We start from the raw sequence: 27176 nt of genomic DNA, 5'->3' as shown, positions 1-27176 counted from the left end.
TACCATGGTTTTTCTTTATATTAACAATTTTATATTCTTTATTTCCTAGTGATCGGTGTTAATTCCCGTCGTTATTTTTAATTTATTTAAAATTAATGACTTATCTCGAGTGGAAAAAACAGGAAAATGCAGCCGTTCCGTTATGGAAATGCCGCCAGAATTAGTAGTCTAGTATATCTTACTTAAATAGGTACTCTTTATTGCGTGTTTGCCTCTCGACACGTAGATGCCGACTGACTCTCAGGTCGTTGTCGAAAATACAAATAATATCATAATACGACTGCTTGCCAGCATCGGCGTTGGCCTACTCAGGTGCGTCAATATATTCTTTAGAGCCCGAACATTCGGATTATGAATTTATTGACATATACTCAAGAATTTATAATAATTCTGCAAAAACAATTTCTATTTTAGCTTTATTGTTACTTGAAAAAGATTTAAAATTAAGGTCGTAACATTGTGACTCTTATATTTAATTACCAAACCTGTACGTTTGATAAGGAAAAAAAATTATCTCTTTAAAAGAAAAGATAGAAATTTATACAGCACCCAACATATAATAAACGTCTAATTTTGTATTTTGTTTAAATGTTTACAAATGTAATACAAATGTTTTAAAAATATTTTTTATTAGAATATTTTTACGTTTAAAATATACTGATATTTAAATGTTTTAAAAGTGTCCATCTTACGCATGTTAACAAAAATTTTTGTGTAAAATAATTTTATTAATTCTTTTTAATACGTAATAAAAATAATAGAATCACATTTAAATTAATTCAAAAATAACGATAAAAATTAAAGTGTTGGCGCTTATGCTACCGTGCATGTGGGCACGTGTTTTCTTTTCCTGGCTTGTGCCGTGTGTATAAGTGGAAAAATTGATATACACCTTGATTTTGATATAAATTTATTACGATATCTCGCTTGTGTTATACAAGTTGTACGCAATAATTCTCGTAATATAAAAAGATCGACTATATTTAATACACAAGAGATGCAGCATGCACGTGGCGGGCCATGTTGCTAACTGAAATGCGCAGGAGGAGTCTGCACACACTCTAAACGCGTCGAAATTGGTGAGTATTAAGGCCCGTTTTCCCAGAAGTGTCGCGCAGCCGCAAGTAAAGAGAAGCACGTGTAGCGTGAACATACACCGCCGCCCTTGAAAGCATCGGCTTTCAATAATAAAAAAAATAAATCTTTGGCTTAACATTTTATGCCACGAAAATGATAAATGATACGTAAACCTAAAACTCGTGTTGATTGATGTAAGTAACAAAAAAAACTTAAAATTGAATGAGAACAACTTAAATTAAATTAACACGTTTGATCGCAAACTTAAGACTAGACACAAATTATAATTACGCACGTTAGTCATTCTCGCAAGGAAGAGGGCATAGACGCGTGATCGGGTGTTTATAAAGATCATTAGTAGTACGTATAGTGACAATGCGCACGATATTATCTTTATCAGGGTGTGTCTCTATTACTCTAGCGAGTGGCCAGGATAACGGCGGAGTGTTATCCTCCTTAAGGAGCACTAGTGTCCCACGCGTATTGGATTTTCCTTGTATTTTCACTTGTGGCGTTGCTGACAGTGATGGAGATATTCTCGCGACCAACGTCGCCAAAAATGTTGTTGTAAGTGTTCGACATACTGCCATCGGGAGAGCCGATTTGTGGCTACATTTTCTAATGATGGCTCAGGATAGGACGTTAACGGACAACCTATCAAGAAGTGCCCAGGCGTCAAAGGTGTGAGATCGGTGTAAGAGGATGTGAATTTAAAACCGCTTCGATCTGGATCAATAAGGTCTCTAGTACCCTTGCCTCAATTGAGCATTTTTTGTCACGCGAAGAAGGTGGCACTTAGTATTCTTTACTGCAGCCTCCCATAGTCCTCCATGGTGAGATGCTCTAGGAGGAATGAAGTGCCAACGGATTTGTTTGACAGACATGTAGTTGATAATTTTGTGTTGGTTGTCTTGAATGTTAAGCATCATTGCTAATTCCTTCAATTCACGTTCAGCTCCTACGAAATTTAAGGCATTATTGAAATAAATGTCAGACGGACATCCTATTTTAGAGGTGAAACGTTTTAACGTATTTTAAAAAGCCTCCGTAGATAGATTTGTTGCAAGTTCGATATGCGCAGCGGTGGTAGAAAGGCAAACGAAAATTGCTATGTAGCATTTTACTAATTTAGTTGATCTTTTAAGTCCCTCCTTGTAATACAGAGGACCGGCATAATCTATCTTTAGGAAGATTGTCCATAGTGTTGAGGCAGTCTTTGGTCAAGTTCGTAGGCAGGTAATACATTTACGAGTAATTTGACGAACCACGTCTCTAGCAGATACAAGCCAGTACTTCTGGCGGACAGCAGCTAATGTAGCTTGTGGCCCTGCATGAAGATGCCTTTCATGTTCGTAGTTAATTATGAGCCGTGAAAATGGATAATGACCTGGTAATAAAATTTGATGTTTAGCATCATAGGGAAGGTCTGAAAATTTGAGATTACCGCTAACTCTTAGAATTCCGAACTCGTCAAGAAATGGATTCAAACGAAGTACAGTACTGTTTTTATGTATGGCTTGATGAGTGGCGAGTGACTCAATTTCCTCTCTGAAATGTGTCTTCTGAATTACCTTTATTATTACCTTGGATGCATGTTCTGTTTCGTCAGACAAAATAGGCTCAGCCTTATTATAAGATGCTTGTAGTTCTTCAGTAGAGTTAATTTTCTGCTTTAAACGGTTATAGAATCGAAAAATATAAGCTACGACGTGTAGCAATTTCATTAGTTTACTAAACGTTTAACAAAATCCAAGAATGGTTCTGAAATGGCAATAGTGGCAATTGCAGTAGATTTGCGTTCGGGAATGTTCTCCTTGGTTATGTCATATGGAAAATGTGGCCATTCTTCTTGATTGAGGCTTAGCCATGATGGTCCTGACCACCAGTTGCTTGAATGTTGAAGTGACATTGGCATAATGCCTCTTGAAAGAAGATCCGCCGGATTATCTTGGCTTCGTATGTGATGCCAATTCTGTATATTGGTTAGTTGGTGTATTTCACCAGCGCGGTTGGCTACAAATGGTGTCCACAAACGACTGCATGCTTGTAGCCACGCCAATATAATTGTAGAATCGGTCCATAAAAATAATGCCTGTGCTTCGTGTGTTAGACATTTCAAAATTTTATCAGACAGTTGTGTCAATAGTAGGGCCGCACACAGCTCGAGTCTCGGTATGGAAAGACTCTTCAAAGGCGTGATTCGATTTTTTGAGCAGAGTAAACGAGTAGAATGTGTTCCATTAACAGCGGCGGCGCGGATGTAGATACAGGCACTGTATGCTGACTCGCTAGCGTCTGCAAAGCCGTGAAATTCCAAATGATAAAGTCGTCTAGTGCAATCACTGGTCGTGGTAAGCTTAAGTCTTTTAAATATGGTAATTCAGCTTCGTAGCGTTTCCATTTGGTGTACAGGTCTATTGGTAAGGATTCATCCCAGTCAGTTTTCAGGTGCCAAAGGTCCTGCATTATGCCTTTAGCAATAACTGTAGAGGGTCCCAATAATCCGAAGGAATCAAAGATAAGTGCAATTCTTAAAAGAATGCTTTTTTTAGTAGGTGTGGACAGTGGTTGCAAATTGCCAATGCTTGAAAAATGAAAATCATCGGAAATATGGTTCCATGCAATACCCAATATACGCCCTTCGCGTTCTCTGTCGTTGGCTAATGCAAATTCCTTACCGTAGACTGCATTAGTTTCTCCCGCAGACTTGGTTCGTTTGATGCCCATTTGCGTAAATCAAATAATCCTTCCTGCAGTAGTTGGGAAGTTTCAGTCTTAATGGTCAACGTTTCTTGAAAAGTGTTTGCTTCGGTAACTAGATCATCCACGTAGAAGTCCCTTAGTGCGATTTTGGCTCCAATAGGAAATCTAGTAGCGTTGTCTTCAGCTAGCTTCCGTAAAGATCGAATGGCTAAAAATAGTGCAGATGTCGTTCCATATGTGACTGTGAGCAGTTCAAATGTTCGAATAGGTTCATCAATGGACGAACGCCACAAAATTCGCTGGAGAGGTGTTTGTTTAGGATCGACCAAGACTTGCTTATACATTTTGGCAATGTCGGCAGTCAGTGCATATCTAAAGGTGCGAAATCTAATTAATATGGAAAAAAGATTGTCCTGAACAGTAGGGCCAACAATTAATGCATCATTTAATGAGATGCCTGTTGAAGTCTTGCAGGAGCCGTCAAAGACAACTCTCAATTTCGTTGTTATGCTTGTGTCCTTGTATACAGCATGATGTGAGAGATAATAAGTCTCACCCATAGCATCTGATGGATGCATCACCTCTTGCATATGACCGAGTTCCATATAGTCTTGCATGAAATGTTTGTACTCAGCGTACATTTTTGGTGCCTTTATGAGCCGTTTCTTTAATGATTTGAAGCGAGGAGTAGCGGTCTCTCTCGATTCTCCAAGATTTCTCAATTTGTCCGATTTGATTGGTAATTGCACAATAAGACGTCCTTCGCTGTTGCGTCGTACTTCGTACCGTACTTCGAAATAATTGTTCGCAAGCCTATACTTCTGGTGATATTTCAGGTGATGATGATACATGCTCTATCTCCCAGAATCGATTGAGAGTACGATTTCAATCTTCCGTCACCGCCAAACAACTGACCAAAAGTGAATTAAAATTGGAAGCTTTACATGTTGTAGGGCCAGAGACAATCCATCCAAAATGGGTTTTTTGAAAAATTAGTTAAGTTCTGGCCGCTCAAATTTGACCTGCATAAATGAGTCGCCATAAAAACTCAGCACCAATGAGCATATCAATGGCAGATGGAACATTAAAACTGGGGTCCGCAAGTTTTATATGGTTGGGTACAATAACATCTTGTTTTGTGATAAATCTTTGTGGCAAATGGTTGGTAATCTTTGGTAATATTATACATGCTATGGTTTTGCTAAAGTTATTAAATCGTGATTTGATACGCACGCTAATCATACTTTTAGTTTAAATGGTTCCATGAGCAAGGCCAGAAATAGAAGTGTCGACCGCTTGTTTTTTAAGGCGTAACTTATTCGCGAATTCTTGTGATATGAAATTTACTTGAGATCCACTGTCTAATAATATGCGACAAGAGTGGATTTCATTTTTTGAATCGAACACATGCACTATAGCTGTGGACAACATAATATTTAAAGAATGTGGAGCAGCGAGACATTGAGTGACTACAGGCTGTGTAACATTCGACGCCTCGGAAGACACAGAATTGCTCGACTCTCCTGGTTTGGTATTGTCGACAGAATTGTCTAAATGTAAGAGCGTATTATGTTTTTTAGAACATTTGCGACAAGCACTCGAATTACAGGTGTTAGCCTTATGAGATGTTGATCTTAAACAATTAGTGCATAAGTGTGACTTCTTTGTCAATTGAATTTTTTTTTCTGTTGGTAATTTAAGAAAGGCTTCGCAATAATAAAGGTAATGAGATTGTTTGGATACACTACGTTAGCTGTGGCTATGTTAAAAACTACAGTGCCCTTTGACTTATTCGATTTGATGATATTTAATTGGTTAACCATTAGTTGGCTAGAGAATGTTTCAAGTGCTTGGCAATTTTAGATAAAAATTTTGTTAGAGATCTTAAATCTGGCATATCGTCATCCGGAATTTTAGTTTCCCATGCTTTACTTGTTGCTGGATCAAGCTTAGACACGATAATGTGAATTAATAAATCGTCCCATGCATCAGTTGGTCGTTTTAAAGCCTTAAGAGCACGCACATGCTTCAAAACAGTGTCAAGTAGCTCACGAAGATTGATGTGATTCTCCTTAGTTACTGTTGGGGCTTCAAATATGGATCGAATATACTTTTGAATTATCTAGCGTTTATTGTCAGAACGCTCTTTTACCGCCGCCCGAGCTTCATTGTAATTGTCGATGGTGGTTTCAATTGATTTTATAATTTCAGCTGCCTTATCCTTGAGAAATGATCTCAAATAATGAAATTTTTCAATCTCCGTTCGTGAGTCATTAAAATGAGTGAGTTTTTCAAAGGTATCTTGGAAAGAGTACCAATCATCATCAATCAGACACCTGTAAAAATAGGAAAATCAATTTTGGATAATTTGACATGCGAACCCGTGGCAAAAATGGGAGTTTCGACATGCCGACTCGGAGAGGAATGAAGTGTTTGTCGTTCGTATTGTTTGAGAATTGAATTGTAGCGTGTCATCAATTTAAAATAAGGCATTTCAAAACTTGCTCGTTGCTAAACAAGTAGCGGTTTTCTATCCTCGACCTCATGATCTGCACTCTCAAGCCTTTCTATTTGCGATTGCGCTGCATCAAACCGATCCCAGAATTCGGACAACCTTTTTTACGTTCGATAATGTTGTATCGCGAGCCTTGTCGTAAATCAAAGCTGTTTAAAAGGGTTTTCAGCCGCGTTGCTGAGGCTTTTATCTGAGTGCGTTTATTTCTTGCATCAAGTAACGATAATGAATCCATTGTGAATGAATGCTATACGTGTAATAACCTCAAAATCTGGCAGTGCGGTCGATTGTATCGTTAGCAAAGCGATGAGTGTGAATAAATCCGCGCAATTAATAAAGAAAAAAAAAACATGCGTTCATCAAAGGAAACCACGTAATTGTAATCCATTTGATGCATTTTGAAGGGGAGACTCTGTTCTATAGCATGGTAAAGGCCGATAAGAAATTTAATTCGTAATGAAACGATCTTACTCGAATGATGTAGCCTTGGGGTCTACTGATTGTGTAGTCTTTTTTTTTTGTTGAAAAAAATTCCTAAACTGTCCAGCCTTGAAAGAATATGTTTAATTGTTTTCCGGACGTGTGTAATCCGACTCGAAGGACCAATGATGTCATCGCTTGTGCGATCGTGCATGTGGGCACGTGTTTTCTTTTCCTGGCTTGTGCCATGTGTACAAGTAGAAAAATTGGTATACACCTTGGTTTTGATATAAATTTATTACAATATCTCGCTTGTGTTATACAAGTTCTACGTAATAATACTTGTAATATAAAAAGATCGACTATATTTAAGGAAGCGTCCCAGATGCGCACAATAATAAACGGACACAGCAGGCTGAGTGAAACGGACACAGTAACAAACGGACACAGACCAAATGCGCACAGAGCGAAACGGACACAGTAACAAACGGACACAGACCAAATGCGCACAGAGCGAAACAGACACAGTGCGAAACGGACACAGACCAAATGCGCACGGACCAAATGCACACGGACCAAATGCAATCGATGTACATTGCAAGCAGAGTAAAGTCCACATAGGTTAGCAACTTGGACGGGGTAGGTGCGGGAGGAGGGCCGAAGGCCCCCCTTGCCCGCCACCGTGTGTGTGTGTGTGTGTGTGTGTGTGTGTGTGTGTGTGTGTGTGTGTGTGTGTGTGTGTGTGTGTGTGTGTGTGTGTGTGTGTGTGTGTGTGTGTGTGTGCGTGCGTGCGTGCGTGCGTGCGTGCGTGCAAAGCATTCACTGCATCACATGGTTTTGCGACTTTCCGTGTGTGCATTTGGTCCGTGCGCATGTGCAGTGTGCGCATTTGGTCTGTGTCCGTTTCACACTGTGTCCGTTTCGCTCTGTGCGCATTTGGTCTGTGTCTGTTTGTTACTGTGTCCGTTTCGCACTGTGTCCGTTTGTTACTGTGTCCGTTTTGCACTGTGTCCGTTTGATCTATGTCCGTTTGTTACTGTGTCCGTTTCACTCAGCTTGCTGTGCTCACTCAGCTTACTCATATTTAATACACAAGAGATGCAACATGCACGTGGCGGGTCATGTTGCTAACTGAACTGCGCAGGTCACACACACACTCTAAACGCGTCGAAATTAATGAGTATTAAGGCCTGTTTTCCCAGAAGTGTCGCGCAGGCGCAAGTAAAGAGAAGCATGTGTAGCGTAAACATAAAGGATAAAAAATTATATTAATTGCTTTATATGTATATTGTGTATATATATATATACACACACACACATGTATATATATACACTCACTCGAAAAAAAAGCGGTACACCTAAAATTTATCAAAAAATCACTGAACTTTCAATGACGATAACTACGCAAGTAATAAAGATAGAAAGATTTCTAAAAAAAGTAATTAAAGCTTCAAATGTCTACTTTAAGAATTGATTCATTAAAATTTTGGGTGATAATTTTTTTCAAAATAGCGTATAACAAAGCAAGAGCATACGAAATTGAGAAATTTTGGTCCGAGTTTGCGACGATCTATGGCGTGAGGCAAGTATCGCTACTTAATTGGATAAGAGCATGCTATAGAACAGAGTCTCCCCTTTAAAATGCGTTTTTACTCGTCTCGATACAATGATTTTTCGCTGAGATACGCGCATTTAAACTAAAAAACTGCTTTTTTATTTAAATGCACATACTAAATGTACTATCGCACTTAGTTAGGTTCGCACTTAACAAATCAAACTTTCGTCTAGGGATTCTCAAAGTAGAGTCTATGCCTTTTAATTTAAAAAAAAAGTACATGTAATTTTGATGATTTTTCGCAAAGTTGCATTACTTTGAAGATTGCCTAAAAATTCGATCGAAATTTTTGTCTCGTTTCTTTTTTTGCGCCGGTGTATATATATTTATATATACAGAGAAAGGAAAGAAGTATTGAATATTAATTTCTTAATTTTAGTGTAATTTCCCAGTAAACATTATTGAGGAAGTGAATTCTTTAATAGAACTTTTTTAACTTTTTTACTCATTATTTTCTTTTGAAAATAATATTAATAAGTTATCTTTTTGCAAAATATCTTTTAAAAGGGCTCTTTATGATATCTACTTATAGTTGTCTCTACAATTAAAAAAAAAGAATTCTTTAAGAAAACTGTTAAAAGGTCTTATTACATAATTTTGTCTTAAAAATGATATTAATAAGTTATCTTTTTGCAAGATATGTTTTAAAAGAGCTCTTTATAATATTTATTTATAAAGTCTCTTTAAATGTCTCTAGAGCTGTTTAGGAGAATTTTTAACATTTAGAGGGCCGGGGTGTCCCAAGTGGGAGTGGCTCACTTGGACACAGTACAATTGGATACAGTGCAGATGGACACGTTGCAAATGGACACAAACTAATGTACACGATTCAAATAAACACGGTTTATTTGAACACAGGAATTTTGTGCACTATAAAGTTGCACACCGCAAAGTTGTACACCGTACATTTCTATACCCTTCTGTTTAGGGCACCCCTACCGACAGGATGGGTGCGGAAGGGAGGCCAAAGGCCCCCCTTGCATCCCCCCTCCGTGTGTGTGTGTGTGTGTGTGTGTGTGTGTGTGTGTGTGTGTGTGTGTGTGTGTGTGTGTGTGTGTGTGTGTGTGTGTGTGTGTGTGTGTGTGTGTGTGTGTGTGTGTGTGTGTGTGTGTGTGTGTGTGTGTGTGTGTGTGTGGCCACGGTTACGGTGTAGAAATGTACGGTATACATTATTTTGTGTTTATTTGCAACGTGTCCATTTGCACTGTGTCCATTTGTACTGTGTTCAAGTGAAGGCCACTCTTCCAAATATATAAGCCATTAAACTAGATACTTTTATTTTAAAAAGCCGGCATTTTCCCCATTTAAATTTTGAGTTTTTTCCATGTGTAGGAATAGAAAGAAGGAATTAAATGGTAAGGCAATGTATGGAGAGACCGTAAAAGAACTCGTTGTTTCTCTTTGTACTTAAATTTTTATTTGCTCTTAGTATTGTGGGTTCGGCGCGGGAAACGAGACTGCTCCCGAAAACGGTTGCCTCGATCATCCAGGATCGTTCGCCTCAGATATTTTCGTTTCTTTGTTCGTGGAAATACAGCTGATGCTGTCACACGCGCATCACGCGGCGTTCCCTGCAAGGCTACCTCTCGCGCTCGTCTTACAATTTGGCCATTCTGACCCCTTAATCGTGTAACGGTTCGCCTTTCCCGAACGCCTCGGACAGGCTCGCCGGGTACCAGGATTCGAGAGAAGGGGGGAAACCAACTTGCGCACACCGATGTTGAAGTAATAGGTCTTTGTTAGAAGCCTTAGCCTAACTTACATAGTCCTTACGCTACCTTATGTACTAATTAGCCTATGCGGGTATATACAGTAATGTACAGCCTAACCTAGTCAGTCGGGCGGGAGCGCGCTAATGCGCAGCACCTTAGAACGCGGTCGCGACCCGTGGTCGCCGGCGAGAACCGGCGGGCAGGACGGCCAGGTAACCTGCCCCGTTGGAGGTGGCAAGGAAGGCCGAATGCCGGCGAGAACCGGGCGGCAGAACGGCCAGGTGGCCTACTCCGTCGGCGGACACAAGGATGGCCAAATGCCGGCGAGAACCAGGCGGCAGAACGGCCAGGTGGCCTGCTCCGTCGGCGGACACAAGGATGGCCAAATGCCGGCGAGAACCAGGCGGCAGAACGGCCAGGTGGCCTGTTCTGTTGGCACACAAGGATAGCCGAATGCCGGCGAGAACCGGGCGGCAGAACGGCCAGGTGGCCTGCTCCGTCGGCGGACACAAGGATGGCCAAATGCCGGCGAGAACCGGGCGTCAGAGTGGTCCGGAGACCTACTCAGTCGACAGGACGGGACTGGTGCTCGATCCCGATCGAGCTTGGCTTTTATATCCGTCGGGGCGATCCCCACGCGCTCCCAGCAGCGTGGTGGGATCGGTTCCCGACGGGGGTACTAGACTTTCGGGAGGGGCGTCCGTAGACGCCGAGTCCCGTGGTGGGGCGGATGGTCGGCCCGGGACTTAGTGACGTATCGTCACAATCGTCCCGATTAATTACATTATACATAACAGTTTCACAAAGATTAGTTAATTTCCTTTTTTTTGTGTACCCGGCGCACGCCTATTGTCGAAGTGAATAAATAAAAGTTCAATTCAGTTACTCTAAAATGTAGTTACGCTTAATACGACGCTAATATAGTGTGGCGTATAAATCGCTATGTACAGAATATGTGTGTCACTTGAACGCAACGTGTCCCCTGTGACTCTTATTTCGGTGCCCACGGTCGAATGTTTGACGCCTTCCACGTTTCCTGATACGGGGTTCGAGTTAATTGGAATCCTTCGACATCTTTAATGACGTACCAGTTGTTTCTCAGCACTCGCTCAATTTTATACGGTCCCATGAAACGAGGTATCAATTTTTGTGTAACACCAGGAGAATTATCGAAATTCCTTATTATCACCTTGTCGCCTATCTGATAACCCTTCGCGGTCTTATGTCTACGGTCGTAATACACCCTATTCGCTACCTGGCGTTTGCGAATGTGTTCGTCGGCTCACCTACGCTGATCGGGTAAATTGCGATTTCTCTGCGAGTTAAAGTAGCCCCGGGCTTCTAGAGCGTCTCGCAATCCGTCGATCACACCTAATCGCTGGCAAACGCCGTAGAGTAATACGCTCGGACATTCGTTCATCGCTCTCGACACGGTATTGTTACACGCAAACTCGACGTCTCTAATTACACTGGGCCAGCGCGTTTCCCGCTCGTCTGCCAACTTAGCGATTATCGACACGATTGAATCTCTCAACCTGGCCGTTCGCCTGCGGAGAAGCAGTTGAGATCTTGACATGTTGTACATTTTGCTCGGTCATAAATTCTTCGAATTCGCGCGACGTGAAACAGCTGCCACGGTCGGAAACAACGCGCAGTGGTCGGCTATAGTATTCAAAATAGAATTTCAAGCATTTTATTACTTCCGAAGAGCTTGTGCCCTTGGTAACATATAACGAACTTTGTGAAGGCATCAACGACTACGAAAAGATATTGGCCTTTTGAAAGATGCGATCTCGACGACGGCGCCAGATGATCGACGTGCAGTGTAAGAAACGGCGCGTCGCGCGTCGGTATATTATTTAATAAACCTTCAACTTTTTTTGCAAGGAAAATCCGATACACTGCAAGCATCCCTTTATGTGCCGGTTGATCTTCGATCTTATATCCGGAAACCAGTAATTGTTTAAAATGTTTGCGACGGTTTTCTCGGTACCTACGTGGCCCATCTTATTGTGGTATTTTTGCATGACGCTAATCTCTAATACAGCGTAGAGATTAGCGTCATGCATACATAAAATAACGTCTGACCTCGGTTCTTCCGGTATACGCACCCATTTCTCATTTTGAAGTTTTTACTTTCCGCGTTCTCTAACTCCGCGCGTACCGTTTCGATCTCTGGATCGTCTCCCTGACACAACGCGAGATTTCGATTGAAAGAGTTGTCCTCGACAATGAGTATCTGGCGGCTAAGCGCGTGCAACATCCGTCTGTGTTCCAAAGTATAATCATAATTTTGTAACTCCAGAACCCATCGCGCGATACGCGGATTTGTTTCCTTTTTATTTAACGTCTGGCTCAACGCCTGGCAATCCGTAAAAATCTTAAATTTTATTCCGAGCAAGTATGTACGGTAGCGACGAAGTGCGTAAATTATTGCTAAGGTCTCTAGCTCGAAACTGTGGTATTTCGATTCAGTTTCGGTTGTCCTTTTTGAAAAATAAAATACCGGGTGCAATTTGCGGTTCGCTTTTCTCTGCAGCAAGATTGCTCCGAAACCCGCCACGCTCGCGTCACAGTGCAGTTCCGTTTCGTCGCGCAGAGAGTATATGCTTAATATAGGGGCGCTTACTAGTCGGTCTTTCAATGCCTTGAACGCTTCCCCTTCTCCTTCCCCGAACTGAAAATTGGCATTCTTTCTTGTTAGTCGTATAGCGGCCTCGCAATAAGTGAGAAACTTTCCATAAATTTCCTAAAATACGAGCATAATCCTAGAAAGCTTCGGACATCGTGAACATTCCGCGGAATAGGGAATCGCTTAAGGCGATGCTGGACTGCCTCTCAAACTTGATCGAGGTCGATAATGTAGAGTCATTCATGCACATCATTAATGAGATTTCGTATATATCTCTTTTATAAATTTGGAAATTCTTTTCCAGAATTAGAGTACACATATTAATATCTATCTGTGAATTGGACTTTATATCGAAGACAAAAAAATTTTTTTTTTATTGCTCTACTTATCAACTTTTTACGCGTATATAACCTAAATTTATGTTTCACAATTTCGTCTCAATTAGGCACTAAAATCTAATTTTCGAAACTTGACACTGTTTGTTCTCGTCGTCTACTAGTCTGTGAATACGAATTTCGTAGGTACAAACTGTAGATCTTTTATATTAAGCAAACATTGTTATGATGTGACAGCAAATTAACAATTTTTTCTCGTTTTTTGGAGGAAATTCCACTCCACAGACTGATAGCAATGCGTATTCTTTTATTCTGGAGAAGGATTTCCAAATCTATAAAAGAAATAAAAAGATATTGTTAAACAAAAATTACTATCTTTTTGTTGGTAAAACAGACAACTCCAGCATCTCCTTAATTGCCTCGAGGCCTCAATCCGTTGGCTATATACCTTTGTCTGTTATTTTATATCTTAAATAGTCTAACTTAATGTGCAAAAATTTGCATTTGTCTAAACGTAATTCTAAGAAGTTTGCCACAAGTAGCCTATAAACCTTCTTTAATACTCGCAGGTGATGCTTTATCATTTCAGTTGCGATTAAAATATCGTCGAAATATACGGAAATCTCTCCGACGTCTATTAACTCCTTAAATATTTAAGTCACGTATCGTTGAAATCTCAGCGGGGCGCCTTTCAGGCCGAAGAGCATTTTTATACATTCGTACTGCTCTAGTGGCGTAACGAACGACGTATATTTGATCGAATTTTCATGCATCTTAATGTAGAAAAATCCGTCTCTCAAGTCGAGAGTCGTAAAGTATTTCTTTCCCTCCAATAGATCTAGTTGATCTTCGATTAACGGGATGGGAAAATTATCTCGGGCCGTAATTTTATTAAACATTCGAAAGTTGATGCACATGCGCGTTTCGCCGTTTTTCTTCTTGGTTAACACGATCGGCGATGCATATTCCGATGCACTTTCCCGGATGATTCCACTAGCTAATAAATCGTCAAATATATACCGTAATTTTGATCTTTCATCGTACGATAGCCTACGGGGTATACATGAGAAGGGCTTATCGTCCGTAATCGTAAGCATCATAACGTTTTCCGTTGCAGGCTTAGAAGGCCTCGTCGCGCTAATATAAAATTTTTCAAACGATTCACGCGCTCGTAACTTAATTTTGCTTGCCAGATTCTCATTAATTTTCATATCTTGCGAATTTACACGCGTGTTTCCGGTCTCGATCTCAATGTCCATAATGTGCATAATTTCGCCATCATGGCCTAACGTCTACTTTGCTAATTTCATAAAGTCGCGTCCTAAAATCATTGGGTTTAACATTGTTTTATCCGGAACAACCCGTAACATAATCTCATATTCCACGCGATCGAGAACGACGCTCGCCTCCACTCGACCTATTATTTCTAATCCGCATCCGTTTATTCCATAAAACCGATCATTCTCGCAATCCGCAATCAAATGCTCGCGAGGGATTAGACCCTCTTTAACGAAACTGATAGGGCTCCCCAAGTCGAGCAACGCGTTCACACTCACGCCACGCTTGTCGCTCTCGCCGCCCACGCGCAAGCTCACCGCTCGCCGAAAGTCGTCGTCCTCCCGTTGACCACACATCACAAGGTTGATGTCCATCTGCGCATCGCACTCGTTTGCCCGATGACCGTGCTTTTCGCATCTGTAACAGGATCCTCGCTCCCTCTTTGGCTTCCCGCAGCTCGCCGCATAATGCCCGGTCTCGTTGCAGTTATAGCATCGGTGCACGTCTTCTCTCTCTCGTTCGTGCTGACCTCTCCTCTGGGGCTGATTTGCCCTTGCCGTCGGGGCGCTCTCACGATGCCGAGGCGCCCGCCGATGGAACACTTCCTTAGGCAACGAGGCAGCCGCAAAAGCTGTCAGCATTGCATCAATCGTTTGATAGCACTGCACTCTGGCCTGTGTGCGCAGCCCTTGGTTCGGAATGCCATCGGTAGCCGATCGTTTCCGCATTTGCAGTCGGAATGCGATTCGCCAGCATCACTCGTGCACATAATCTGCGAAGGTTTCCCCAGCGGTCCACTTCCTCGCTTCGAGCTTGCGTCGTAAAATCAATCCGCTTGTTGCCCATACATAATTTTAAGCTTGCATAAAAGGTATGGGTCAGATCCACGCAGTCACGAACACCGCATTATTGGACACCGCAGTTTTCTGGTGAAAAACATTAATATATCATATGACAGATTATCTAACCTTAGAAACATCTGGCAGAAAAAAGCGTCGCTCTCTCAGAAAAAAATGTGAATTTCAAACTTCTATATACGTATTTTTACGAGCATCTCGTTTTGCGTGGAAAGTCGCGAACCTATGTGATGCCTCGTGCGCGCGCGCACGCGCGCGCACACACACACCGAGGGGGTGTAAGGAGAGCCTTCGACCCCCTTCCCGCATCCACCCCATCCAAGTCGCTAACCAATGTAAATTGTATTGGAAATCTGCAAACACATGTGTGTGTGTGTGTGTGTTTCCAATTGTGCAGTATCCAATCGTGCGGTGTCCAATAATGCGGTGTCCAATAATGAGGTGTCCAATAATGCGTTGCGCAATCGTGCGGTATCCAATCGTGCGTGTCCAATCAAGCCGTGTCCAATCATTAAGTGTCTAAACGGGATACTCCTGGAGTCAATTTAGGAATTGGCAAAAATAGAAGAAAGGAATAATTCAAGTAACCAATGTTTTGTAGAAATTAAAAAAAATAACCAGAAATTACAATTTTCTTAAATAAATCTCTCTTGATATATTTTTTCGTTTAAGTTTTTTATATCAATTTTTAATTATATGTTTCATGATTGTTCCGTCGGAACACAAACTTCTTCGCATTTGACACGCAATACTCGTTGTCTAATCCGAATCTCCCGCGTAATGCGCCGTGCAGATGAGATTCTGATTGCCGAGCGACTGATTTTTCAGGCACTGCCGGCGGTGACGCCAAGCGGTGGAGAGAAGAGCGGGGGCGCGTGTACCGGCCGGGCACGTTGCCTCAGTTCTTTCCCGGGCCACTTACAGTAGTGAGCTAGTTGAAGTGATAGAAGCCATCCTGTACGCAAATATAATCGAGTCACCTCGATTCTCATTTACACGCGCTCTCTCGAGCCATCAGATTTTTACAACCGCACGTAAGCCGGTTGAGTGGAATCCCGAGCCGCCCTCGGATTCCATATGCGCGACCGTGTCTGCAGGCGGTCCGCGAGAGCCATGTCTCTTTTCGCATGCCTCGAAGGCAATATCGATACAACGCACGATCGATCTTCAGAAACCGCTCGCACCTCAAATTGTTCAACATGGTAATTTAGTGATTCCGATAAATAAACTTTAAAGGTGGTTTTTGCTGGGCTTGCACTTGCGGGCTCGGATTTTCCTCCTTGGGTTCGCCCTAAAATTACGTATATTTTTTTAACCCACGTGTTGACCATAAAATCCTTGCTAACAACCGCGAAAAACTATACTGCCGCCTATCGACTGGTCCGAATGGCGGGAACGCGACCACACGCGCGGTCGTACATTTTTTAGTGCCTCCTGTGAGATGCAAGCTCGTGGAAGTCGTTTCTTGTAATCACGAGGAGCGAGACGGTTAAACACGTGAACTGTGCGTGCGCCAGCGCAACGAACGCAGCAGCTCGCAAACATCGCAAATCTGTCCCAACGACATCACCGTTGCTCCATTACCAGGTCACCTTCCGCCCAGTGGTTATCCACGCCTGCAGTCGCTGCGAATCACCAACAGATAAGTCAATTTTCTTTAAAAATTAATTCATCGCTTGTTGTTTCCTTCAAGCCTAATATATTTCCTTATCGTTTCACACTCGCTTATTGCTATCCACGTGGCGGTTGCATCATTTCCGCCACGCATCGCGTGCAACTTGCTCATATTCGTTCGTGCATAAGATAAAGCGCGCGCATTCAGGTAGTAATTCGGCCATATTGGACGCGCCGGTTAGCGACCGAAGAACAATAATCGACGACAGTCCCAGCAACGGAATTCGAACTTTTTCTTTTTTTGTCTCAGCAACGGAATTTGGACCTTCTTTTGTCTCACTACCTCTTTCCGTCTCTTTTAGAGAAATTCGTTTTCTCTCTTGTTGTCTCGGCCAACGAGTATAGTTCTGAATCACTTAGAGTAAGAACCGAATATCTGACACGAAATGGACGCGGCCACTAGGAAGAGAATCGCGTTCGTCGCGAGAAAATTCAGATTAATAGAAAGCCAGTTGACGGACTTGGACAGCGCGCTCGATGACGGTAGACTCAATAAAGTTAACGTTACTTTGAGACTTAAAAGAATAACTGACCTCTTTTATGAATACGAAAATTTACACGAAGAGTTAACCGAGTTAAACGCGGAAAATGAACTCCTCAATAAGATCACATGGGTACGGGACACCTATTATGATATCGCTTCTCGCGTTCAAGGCATGCAAACCCCGGACGAGCCGGCTCAGTTGCTCATGGGGCAAACTACCTTTCTCGAGAAACAAAAGGCGATGAAACTATCCGTGGCCGAGCTTCCGAAGTTCGACGGGAGCCACGACAAATGGCTCTCATTGAAAAATTTGTTCATAACCATGATTGACACGCGCGCGCACATCGATGATCTCGTAAAATTTCAATACTTACAAACTGCGTTGCTCGGAGACGCATTGAAGAAAATATTGATTTACCATGCGAGCGCGGCCAACTACAAACGAGCATGGTCGTTGCTCGTCGACTCATATGAGAAAAAACGTATATTAGCAACGAAACACATTGACACGATTATCCAACCGCTATCCAAGGCCACCGCGACGGGGCTCTCTGGACCAACGAAGTCTTACTTTTTTGATCGGCTCGCGGACAGCTGAACCGCGATCGCGGAGTATACCGGGCGACGCACGTAACAATATCAAAGACCTAAAGCCCTATCAGGAGCCTTTGGATGTGTAGCGGCTGCTCCGACTCGTCCCAAACAATTTTTTTGCTGTCTTATCTCTTTGTTTTATTTTTTCTGTTTTCGTTTATTCTGTCTCTCCTTTGTTGTTTGGTTGTTGTCGACATTGATGGCTTCGAACCGTAGGACTCTATCAGTGCCCGCTGTATTGAGAGCCCTAGTGGTGGAACACTCCTAATTGCGTGGGACGTCGCAGTGAGAATAGAGGGATTCATGGCCCGATGGGCCGAATTATTTTAATAGATCCGAAGACCACTCCGGATTGTGGGCGGACCTGAAACAAATCGCGCGCGAAGAAGTCGCGCGAGCCCGGACGACTCGGGGGGCAGTCGTGTGAAAGATTCCACCATCGCGGAACGTAGAGACACAGACCGTGGAGCTCCCCGGCAGTAAAGGACGGGGAAACGCAAACCCGGATCTCAGCGGCGGACGTTCGCGACAGCCGGGCTGAGAACGCTGGCGCACCTGATGGAGGTCTTCCCTATGGTCCCATCCGGAGACAGCATCGAGCGCAAGCCCCAGCGCAAAGAGACGGAGCAAGTATTGGAGTCGCGCCCTCGCATAAACACTCTGGAGGGACCGAAATGCGAAAAATGTTGGAACTGCGGGTCCCTTTATTACTTCGCTAAACGCTGCCCCTGCTCGCGCACGAAGAACTATTACTATTAGCGCGGGCGGCGGGATTACACCGTCGTATCTCAAACTGCCGAGAAGACTATGGGGGCTAAGGGCCGGACATCCCCAGTGAGAGGCGAGCGGGGCCCGAACCCGAAAGACGTAAGAGCGGCTCATTGGGGAGCTTGAAGAGCCAACCGTAGGAAGACGCCGCGGGATCCACGCCGAGGGCATTGGAGGGCGACGCCAGCACGGAGCAAACCGCCGATCGGCAGAATCGCCCCAACCCCGGGGGCACACGTTTTCTTCCTGCCATGTTGTGTTTTCTTTTTTGTGTTGTTTTTGTTTTTGTTGGTTTTTTGTTTTTGTTTATCCCAAATTTTGCAATATTTTTTTTTATTAGACTTTAATATTTTTTTGTTTTTTTTTAATTTTTCTTTGGCTCGTACTTTAATATTTTTTATGTTTCCTTTAGTTTTTTTCGGCCTCTCTCCGGGACTGTTTTATTTTACTGACAGGTCGCGCACAGACCAATATCGGCAAAAGTGAGAGGGCCAAGTCCAATTGTGATAACGGGACGACTCATCTCCATCGGGAACTTTTGTTAGGCTGCGCACGCCATGCGAGTATTGAAAGCGGGCACGTAATACATTCTGTCGAGTATATTTCTATATCGGCCCATAATAAAAGAAAAGGAAGACTATACGGAAGGAGTCGTTTTGTTTAGGGATTCTACCCTTCCCCCCAACGCTTTCAAGCCTCATCTTCCTTGCTTGCCGTCCGGACTGCGAAAGAGGCGGAAGCGGACGGACGCCGCAGAGGTCCATGGTAGGGAACTGCGCGGGCGGAAATCGTGGATGAGACCAAGCGGAGGAGGGACTACTTCTCTGCCGCTCTTGTGATATAAATGACGTTTCCTTTTTTTTACTCCTTTTTTTTTATTGCGTCTGTTCGGGGGACTTTTTCTTTGTGTTGTTTTATTCTGGTACTCAATAAGTAACCCTAGAGAGATTTCTACGGCGCTCTTGCTGACCAGTGGCTGCGTCAGACATCACCGAGTCGATACAGGTCCTCTTGACGTGAAGAAGTTGTGACGTGGCAGTTACGCTGCCATGGAGATGAGCGTCCCTTCCTTGTCATAAGCTGTGGATTCGCACCAAACAGGAAAAGTGAAACGAGCGGGGGAATCGCGGCGAGCGTGGACTATTTAATTTTAAGTTTTTTTTTATTTTTTTATTTTTATATAGTATTGTTAACGCAGACGCACCTTGCTGCGTGAACGTAAGGGGTTTGGAGGAACACCGGCTGCGGGAGCGAAGAGAGGGGCAACCAGGAAGAAATTTTACCGAGCGAATTTGCAGTAACGGCAGCCGAGGAGCAACCAGAGGGATGAAAAGAGCGGGCGGCACACGAGAAAGAGCCGAGCCATTACGAAAAACCATGGCCAGTGGGTGGAAAATCGGTGCCTCGCCAATCTTAGGCGGAGGTGCTCCTAGCGAAAGCCGAGAGATCGGCAAAGTAACGAGGATCGTCCTCCAGGATGCCGGACCCTCCCGCGAGAAAAGGAGGGCAACATCGCGGGACGCACCGAGAGAGGCCTGCCAAAAACGAGTATTACACGGGAGCTTGGCAGGCCCTTAGAAGGACGCATACATTTAAGGCGCACACATTTCTGCGGCCACAGGACTGCGCATCTTTTCATGATTGGTGCCACGCGATTCGCGAAGGCCAACGCGCAGTCCCTAGTGAGAGGTCGTGGTGTCGATCGCGGATCGACCACGGTCCCCCGTGCTTTTTGCGTGTGCACGACCTAGCGAATGGGTGGATCCTTATGGCGACAAGGGCCGAAAAAATTATCGTTGTCAGTGAGTGAGCCTGTACAGACGAAGTCCATCGAGGAAGGCCTGAAGAACGAGAAAGTGACGTCGGCCAGAGAACTTTTTTAGTGAGGTGATCTATGCTGTTCGCGATCGTTTGTAAAGCCACTAGCTAGCGAGGCGACCACGCTCTCGTTCCGCGTCTTATCCGATTTAGTTTAGTGTTGCGTCAGCCACGGGGCGGCCACGCGATTTTAGGTTGATTATCGGGAAAGAGCGCAAGCGAGAGGGGCCTAGCGCGCCGAGTAGAGTGGCCGAAGAGGAGAACGGATCTCGTCGGCAATTCCCTTTCGAGTCGTGCGGCCGCGAGTCTCTCGCGAGGTAAGAGGCACTTGGGCTTCTCTGGCTCTCGCGGTTCTTTTAATCGGCTTTAATGCGGCTTTCCCGCAAGGAAAAGTCGTTACAATATACGTATACATTTTTTATATTTGATATATATTTATAATTATCTACATTTCAAATAGGTGTAAAAATGAATTCAGTACTATTATTAATTGTATTTTTATGTAATTAAACTGGGCACTTAAAAAATTACATAAAATTCCAAATCTAGCATTTTTTGTAGATTATATATATATATATTATATATATATTATATATTATTTAGTATTTAATTACATGTACTTTATCATTCTTTTTAACTTAGGCTTATTATCACACGAATGTATGTAAAAGACAGAAGGCGATTATGTACTAAATGTGAGGTTATAGAATTCGCGATGTTTCGTATACTTTGTGTTGTGAATTCTGAAGAAAACTGTCTGAACTATTTCTTTACATACTGTCTAGACGTTATAACATGGCCACTGGTTATTAGTTAGTGTTCGTTTTTTGTTATAAAAGTTGAATTTCAGTATTGCAAGTAGCCGAAAGTTCTATAGGTGTCTATTCTTTATCTCATTTGAGAAATGTCGGACATTAATTTTTTAACATTTAGTGTAATTTGAAGAGCTTGAGTATAGCTTTAAAATAACGTAATCGAATTTAATGTTTGACGTAATGTGTGCATGCACATGTTTAACGTGTAAAATTATATTGCTTGCGTTCAAAGTTATAAATACTTGCGATTGTCGCAAGTCTGATTGTGAGTCCCATAATCTCTTTCCTTGCAATATTTTTTACAATATTTTTACAATACTTAGCTAATATTGTTTGTTATAATACTTTTATAGTATTTCCATAATACACAAAGTCGCAAGAGCCAAAGGTTTTTATATTTATACTTTCAATTTTTTACGTGTAATATTATGTACAAGATATTGTTACCTTTGTGACAGTGACATGCAAAATTCGTCAAAGAGCATTAATTTTTCATTTTGTAAAAATAAAAATAGTTTTGAAAATATTTGTTGGTAATGTTCCACATTGCCCTGCAAGTTCCATAACCGCAATCTTTTTTCTTCTTTCCAGTAAGTTATTAATTATGTTTGTTACGTATATCCGAAGAATTTTTGTTTATAACATGATCGATAGGTAATAAACTTGTACCAACAAGAATTATGTCACACAATTTTTTACTGACAACGAGTTATTTAAATAAAACAAAATGTTCGTTTACAACTTCTTTTCTCCGTTTTTCAGTATTTTTTAAATTATTTAACATTTTATTTAATTATATACATTTCGTGTTATACAAAATTAAATAATAGCATGGAATTTAATATAGTTCTCTAAGCGTTTCTGACGTTTCAATAGACGCAGTACTTCTTTTTTTAAGTTTTCATATTAAAATAGTTGTCTGTAATTCTACTGACAACTATTCTAATTAATCTATAGCTCATATTATATGCATTTACGATTTTTACACACATACACACACAAAATATGTACATATATATATATATATACGTACTGTTATTAATTATATTTTTATGTAATTAAACTGGGCACTTAAAAAATTACATAAAATTCCAAATCAAGCATTTTTGGTAGATTATATATATATATATATATATATATATATATATATATATATATATATACATATATGCAGGGTTTTAAATAATGCATTACTTTTTGTAATGCATTACGGTTTCATTAAAAAATATTTTTTTAATAACTAATGCGAAGATCCTTAATTACGCATTACTTTCTTAATAAGTAATGCGATTTTTTTATTACACATTACTTTTTTAATAATTAATGCGATTTTTTTTATTACGCATTACTTTTTTAATAAGTAATGCGATTTTTTTCATTACGCATTACTTTTGAAATAAGTAATACGATTTTTTTTATTACGCATTACTTTTGAAATAAGTAATGCGATTTTTTTCATTACGCATTACTTTTTTAATAATTAATGAGTAAAGAAATAATTATTTTAAAAAAAATAATAAGTAATGCATTATTTTTTAATTTGCATTTTCATTACCCTGCATATATGTTATATATATGTTAGTACACAGAAAAAAAATGTTATATAGCCAATAACATATATGATTGCGGGCTGCCAACTACATAAAATGCTCGATACAATAATATTTGCTATTAATGCAAGTACAATGTTGATACTGCAATAGCATATATTATTGTATTGGGTATATCTGTAATTGGCAACCCGCAATAACATATCTTATTGAATATATTACTTTTTTTTCAGTGTATTTAATTACATGTACTTTATCATTCTTTTTAACTTAGGCTTATTATCACACGAATGTATGTAGAAGACAGAAGGCGGTTATGTACTAGATGTGAGATGTTATAGAATTCGCGATATCTCGTATACTTTGTGTTGAGTTCTGGAGAAAACTGTTTGAACTATTTCTTTATATACTGTACTTTACATACTTTACATATATATATATATTTTTTTTATGCATATATAATACGCACACACATTTTTGTATATATTTTGCAATATATAATTTTTCTTTATTTTGCCTAAATATATAATTTTATAACAAAACTTTTTAAAACAACATTTTTTAAAATCTATTTCAGTAGAGGGTTTACACTATCATTCCTATTTCTCTTCGATCTATTATACAATACCGTTTTTTCAAACATTTTTATAAATAACTCTTTAGGTATTAAATATTTTGTAATTTTGAGTCTAAAATCGATTAAATATTTATAATTATCGAATGAGAATGTTAAGTTTCCAAATATTAATTAACAAAATTATTGTACACAATGTAAATAGAGACCATAATATTATCTTTTCTTTCCCTCTTATTATTTTTTAAATAAATACCCTATGTAACACAAAACATGCTGAAATTTTTGTGCAATATACGTTATATTGCATTGTGATGTATTTTATACCTGATACAATTAATTATACATTTACGGTAAATATAATATAAATAAGTATAAATAGAAACCTGTATTTATTAACTCATCAATTCATTTCTTTTACGCGTATTTTCTTCTCATTAGTGAAAATTCATAATAATTTCATTAGCATGAATAAATATTATTAAACGTACGACGTGCTGAAGAAGAGCTTATTGTTCCGCATTCCTCTTGCCATGCAACTGCCGGTCATAATAGCCAGTCGTATGCGAGCAGATTATTAGAGTTTGGGTGTATAGTTAGCGCTTGGAAGCCTCATATACTAGAATTCTATTATTACACCGGATCACCGGCTTAAACTCAGTTGGTCTTGGCTCTCTGAATCGTGAGAACAGTTTCGGTTTTCGTACACTTGAGAGCTGCCGGGCTGCCGCCGCGTTTGATAGTGGCCTGTTCATCATTCTGCTGAGAGCACAATTGTTCAATCATTTCCTCGACCGATCGACGCGGCGATCGTTTTTTTTTCGTGAGCTCGCTCGTTTGTCATCGTTGCTCTTTATATCGCATTGCATAATTATTGTTTAGTGTAAACAGAAAATAAAGTGTAAAAGAAAATGCCATATTATAATGATGTTCCGTACTATTACGGGGGAGGGGCTTACGCTACTCACAGCTCGCTAATGACGGGCGCACCACGGTAAGAGTAGAGCGGTTTTAATTTAATGCGACTGAAAATATTATGTTTAAGTTTTACTCAGACAGCACATACATATATCAGGACGTCTTAAAGACATTTTGAAAATGTTTTTAAGACATGTTCTTTAAAATATCTTAAAGACATTTTTAAGACGTCTTATGCTCCGATTTTGGACATGCTGTCTAAATAGCAAAAAATTGGAAATTCTTATTCTCGTTAGATTTTTTTTTTTTTTTTTTTTTTTATGGACGTTTATTTGGCGGAAACTTTTCTCAAGGTCGTTATGAATATATGTTGTTTAAAACGTTTTGAGAAAATAAATTAAATAAACAATAATTTATTTATACACAACTTATTTATACACAAATTATAAAAATTTAAACAATTCAAAAGAATACATTGACCAATACAAAAAAAGTAAAAGTTTACTTACTAATATACTAATGTTCGTTTTTTAAACTTTTACACTTTTTATAAAAGTGATTGTAAGATGCACAGTGTTAAAAGTATTTCGAAAAATACGATTATGAAATATAACCGCAATCGCACAGCACATTATAAAATTAGGAAATTATACAATTTTCAGTACTTTATTCTTTGTAAGACAAGTAAGACTGCGACTAGCACAGATCTGTTATCATTTATCACATGATGATAATAACAATAAATTTTGCAGTCAATGAATTTGAGAAAAAATGTTTTTCAAAATACGCATAATTATGTGAAATAATGTGAATTTACACGCCGATCAATCAGATCACGTCATCAAATAATCCATATTGACACTTTTCACATGTGTGTCTAACAAGTGTTTGTGAAATGTTTCTGTTCTCTAATAGCGAATAGCAATAAGTATTTAGCAATGAAGTGAGTATGTGATACCGATCAAAAGGCTTATAAATTAAAACGAACATATCACAATGCATTTATCTCATAACATTACGTAAGATGAATGAAACATTATATTTAAAATTCTGCTCTATTCCAATTGTTTTTTAATTTATTGTTTTATTGCGTGCATGTGTATTGGAAAGAGTGAGAAAGAAACATTTATTTTTTCGCTCTTAAAATGCGGTTAAAAATTTTACAAAATTGTGCAACGGATTTGTATATTTTTTACGCTGATAATCTTTTACGCAATGAAGTTTATATTAAGCAGTTTATATTAAGAAATTGTACACTGAGAAAAAAATATATAACATTTGTGACTTGATAATTGCATGGTAAAATAATTATAGTCAGGAATATAATTTTTATAGTAATTATTAATATAATATTGATAATAATAACCGTGTATGCTTATAGTGATGCTTATATTAGTGATTATTTTTTAATACAAATTACTATATTAAAATCTCTATTTTAATTATGACAGCCATATCACAAGTTATATAGACCAATATTATATGTTTATGAGACTTTCAACATAGTTTAAACAAACTATAATTTATATTGTTGAATAACTATTAAAATATAGGTGGGTTCAAAAACGATTTTAAAATATAGACAATATGTTGATATTTTGGTCACTGCAATTACTTTTTTCTTTTGGTGCAGAAATAGTGAACCGAAAAATGGAACTATACATATTTTTTATGTTGTTTAAAAAGATAAACAAATAGTGTTTTTAAATTGAATAAAACGTTTATAATAAAGTCAAAGAAATATTCTCGCTTTTGTGCTTCAAAAAATCAATTATTTTGATATTTTTTAATTAAACTTGAAAATTTTTTAAACCTTAAATTAGAAAGAGAGAGAGAGAGAGAGAGAGAGACAGAGATAAAAAAAACTTGTAAAAATTTGTATAAATTGCAAAATTTTTAACGCGTTTTTGTGTCACCACAAAAACTCATCTAATTTGATTAACTTAAAATTTTAGAAAATACTCTTAATATTTTCCTCTTTCATTTGACTTATAATCAAATAAAAATTTAAACTTTGATTTTTCTGATAAAATTTTTGTAAAAAACAAAAAATTGTTTTTTTTTTTATTTTGCAATTTTTACGGAAATCAATTTCATAATTAACTAGATACTATAGTCACGCGCTTTGCGCACGCTACAGTGGAACCCCGCGTTAGCGGACTGTTCGGAGCTCTGAGTCCGTTAACGCGGGGTAACTTCCTATTGATTGATTTTACTCCCACTCCGTGATATTCAGGGACGTAGCGGTATTGCCATTTAGCCAGTTTATGTTTACGCTTCAACTAAATGTATTCAATCATAAAATTGCAAACAGAGCGACGTCTCAGGTCAAGTCAGTCGTAGCTATAGCCGTCCGAAGAATTCACATCTCGTACCTCTGTAATAAATTATATTCTCGAATAAATTATATTCCCTACACTTCTAATCTATTATTATTTTTCAACATATAATTTATAAATAAAATATTATCAGACCAGAAATCCAGCTTTGATCACAATCAGTGTTTCTTTTTTTTATGTGATTATATTTTGTGAGCATTAGCCACGTATTTTAGGAATGTACTTAAGTATGAACTACTTATCGTGAGCATTACCTGCAGAATGCACTTATAGAGGATTAGAGATATATGTATTTCTAATGTATATTTTCCATTATCTTGTTTTTAAGAAATACTTTACATTGTTTTCGTCTGAACATATGGAATTTCCTTTTTTTTCTTTAGTAAACATTATACGTCATTTGTGCTCTGTAAATAAGGCACCCTGCGACTGCAGCAACAGTTCTCACAGTTTTCACAGTTCTCCCCGAAGATCCGAATAACGGGGTATTTAGTTTTT

The 27176-nt window shown here is 39.7% G+C and overlaps 2 protein-coding genes across 3 annotated transcripts in view; one reads left to right on the top strand and one right to left on the bottom strand.

Annotated features, from left to right (window-relative positions):
- Nucleotides 1–1820: 1820 nt before the first annotated feature.
- LOC105835230 lies at nucleotides 1821–3543 on the bottom strand. The gene is made up of 4 exons (XM_036292486.1): nucleotides 3346–3543; nucleotides 2810–3262; nucleotides 2327–2744; nucleotides 1821–2035 (listed from the first exon to the last, which is right to left on the bottom strand). The coding sequence occupies exons 1-4, from the start codon at nucleotides 3541–3543 to the stop codon at nucleotides 1821–1823; spliced, it is 1284 nt and encodes a 427-aa protein (XP_036148379.1).
- A 20094-nt stretch (nucleotides 3544–23637) lies between these two features.
- The window catches only part of LOC105830762 (probable serine/threonine-protein kinase DDB_G0282963), a 47995-nt gene continuing 44456 nt past the window's right edge, over nucleotides 23638–27176 (top strand). Inside the window, exon 1 of one of the 2 annotated variants that reach the window (XM_012670298.3) lies at nucleotides 23638–24415. In XM_012670298.3, coding sequence (XP_012525752.1) covers nucleotides 24333–24415 — 83 coding nt within the window. In that variant the 5' untranslated portion in view covers nucleotides 23638–24332. The remainder of the gene's footprint in view (nucleotides 24416–27176) is intronic. The other variant, XM_012670299.3, reaches the window with a different exon arrangement.

Source organism: Monomorium pharaonis, chromosome 9 (assembly GCF_013373865.1).
Source record: "Monomorium pharaonis isolate MP-MQ-018 chromosome 9, ASM1337386v2, whole genome shotgun sequence".
NCBI classification, from domain to species: domain Eukaryota; kingdom Metazoa; phylum Arthropoda; class Insecta; order Hymenoptera; family Formicidae; genus Monomorium; species Monomorium pharaonis.
The sequence above is the reverse complement of the archived record's forward strand: the minus strand, read 5'-3'. Positions and strand labels throughout refer to the sequence as shown.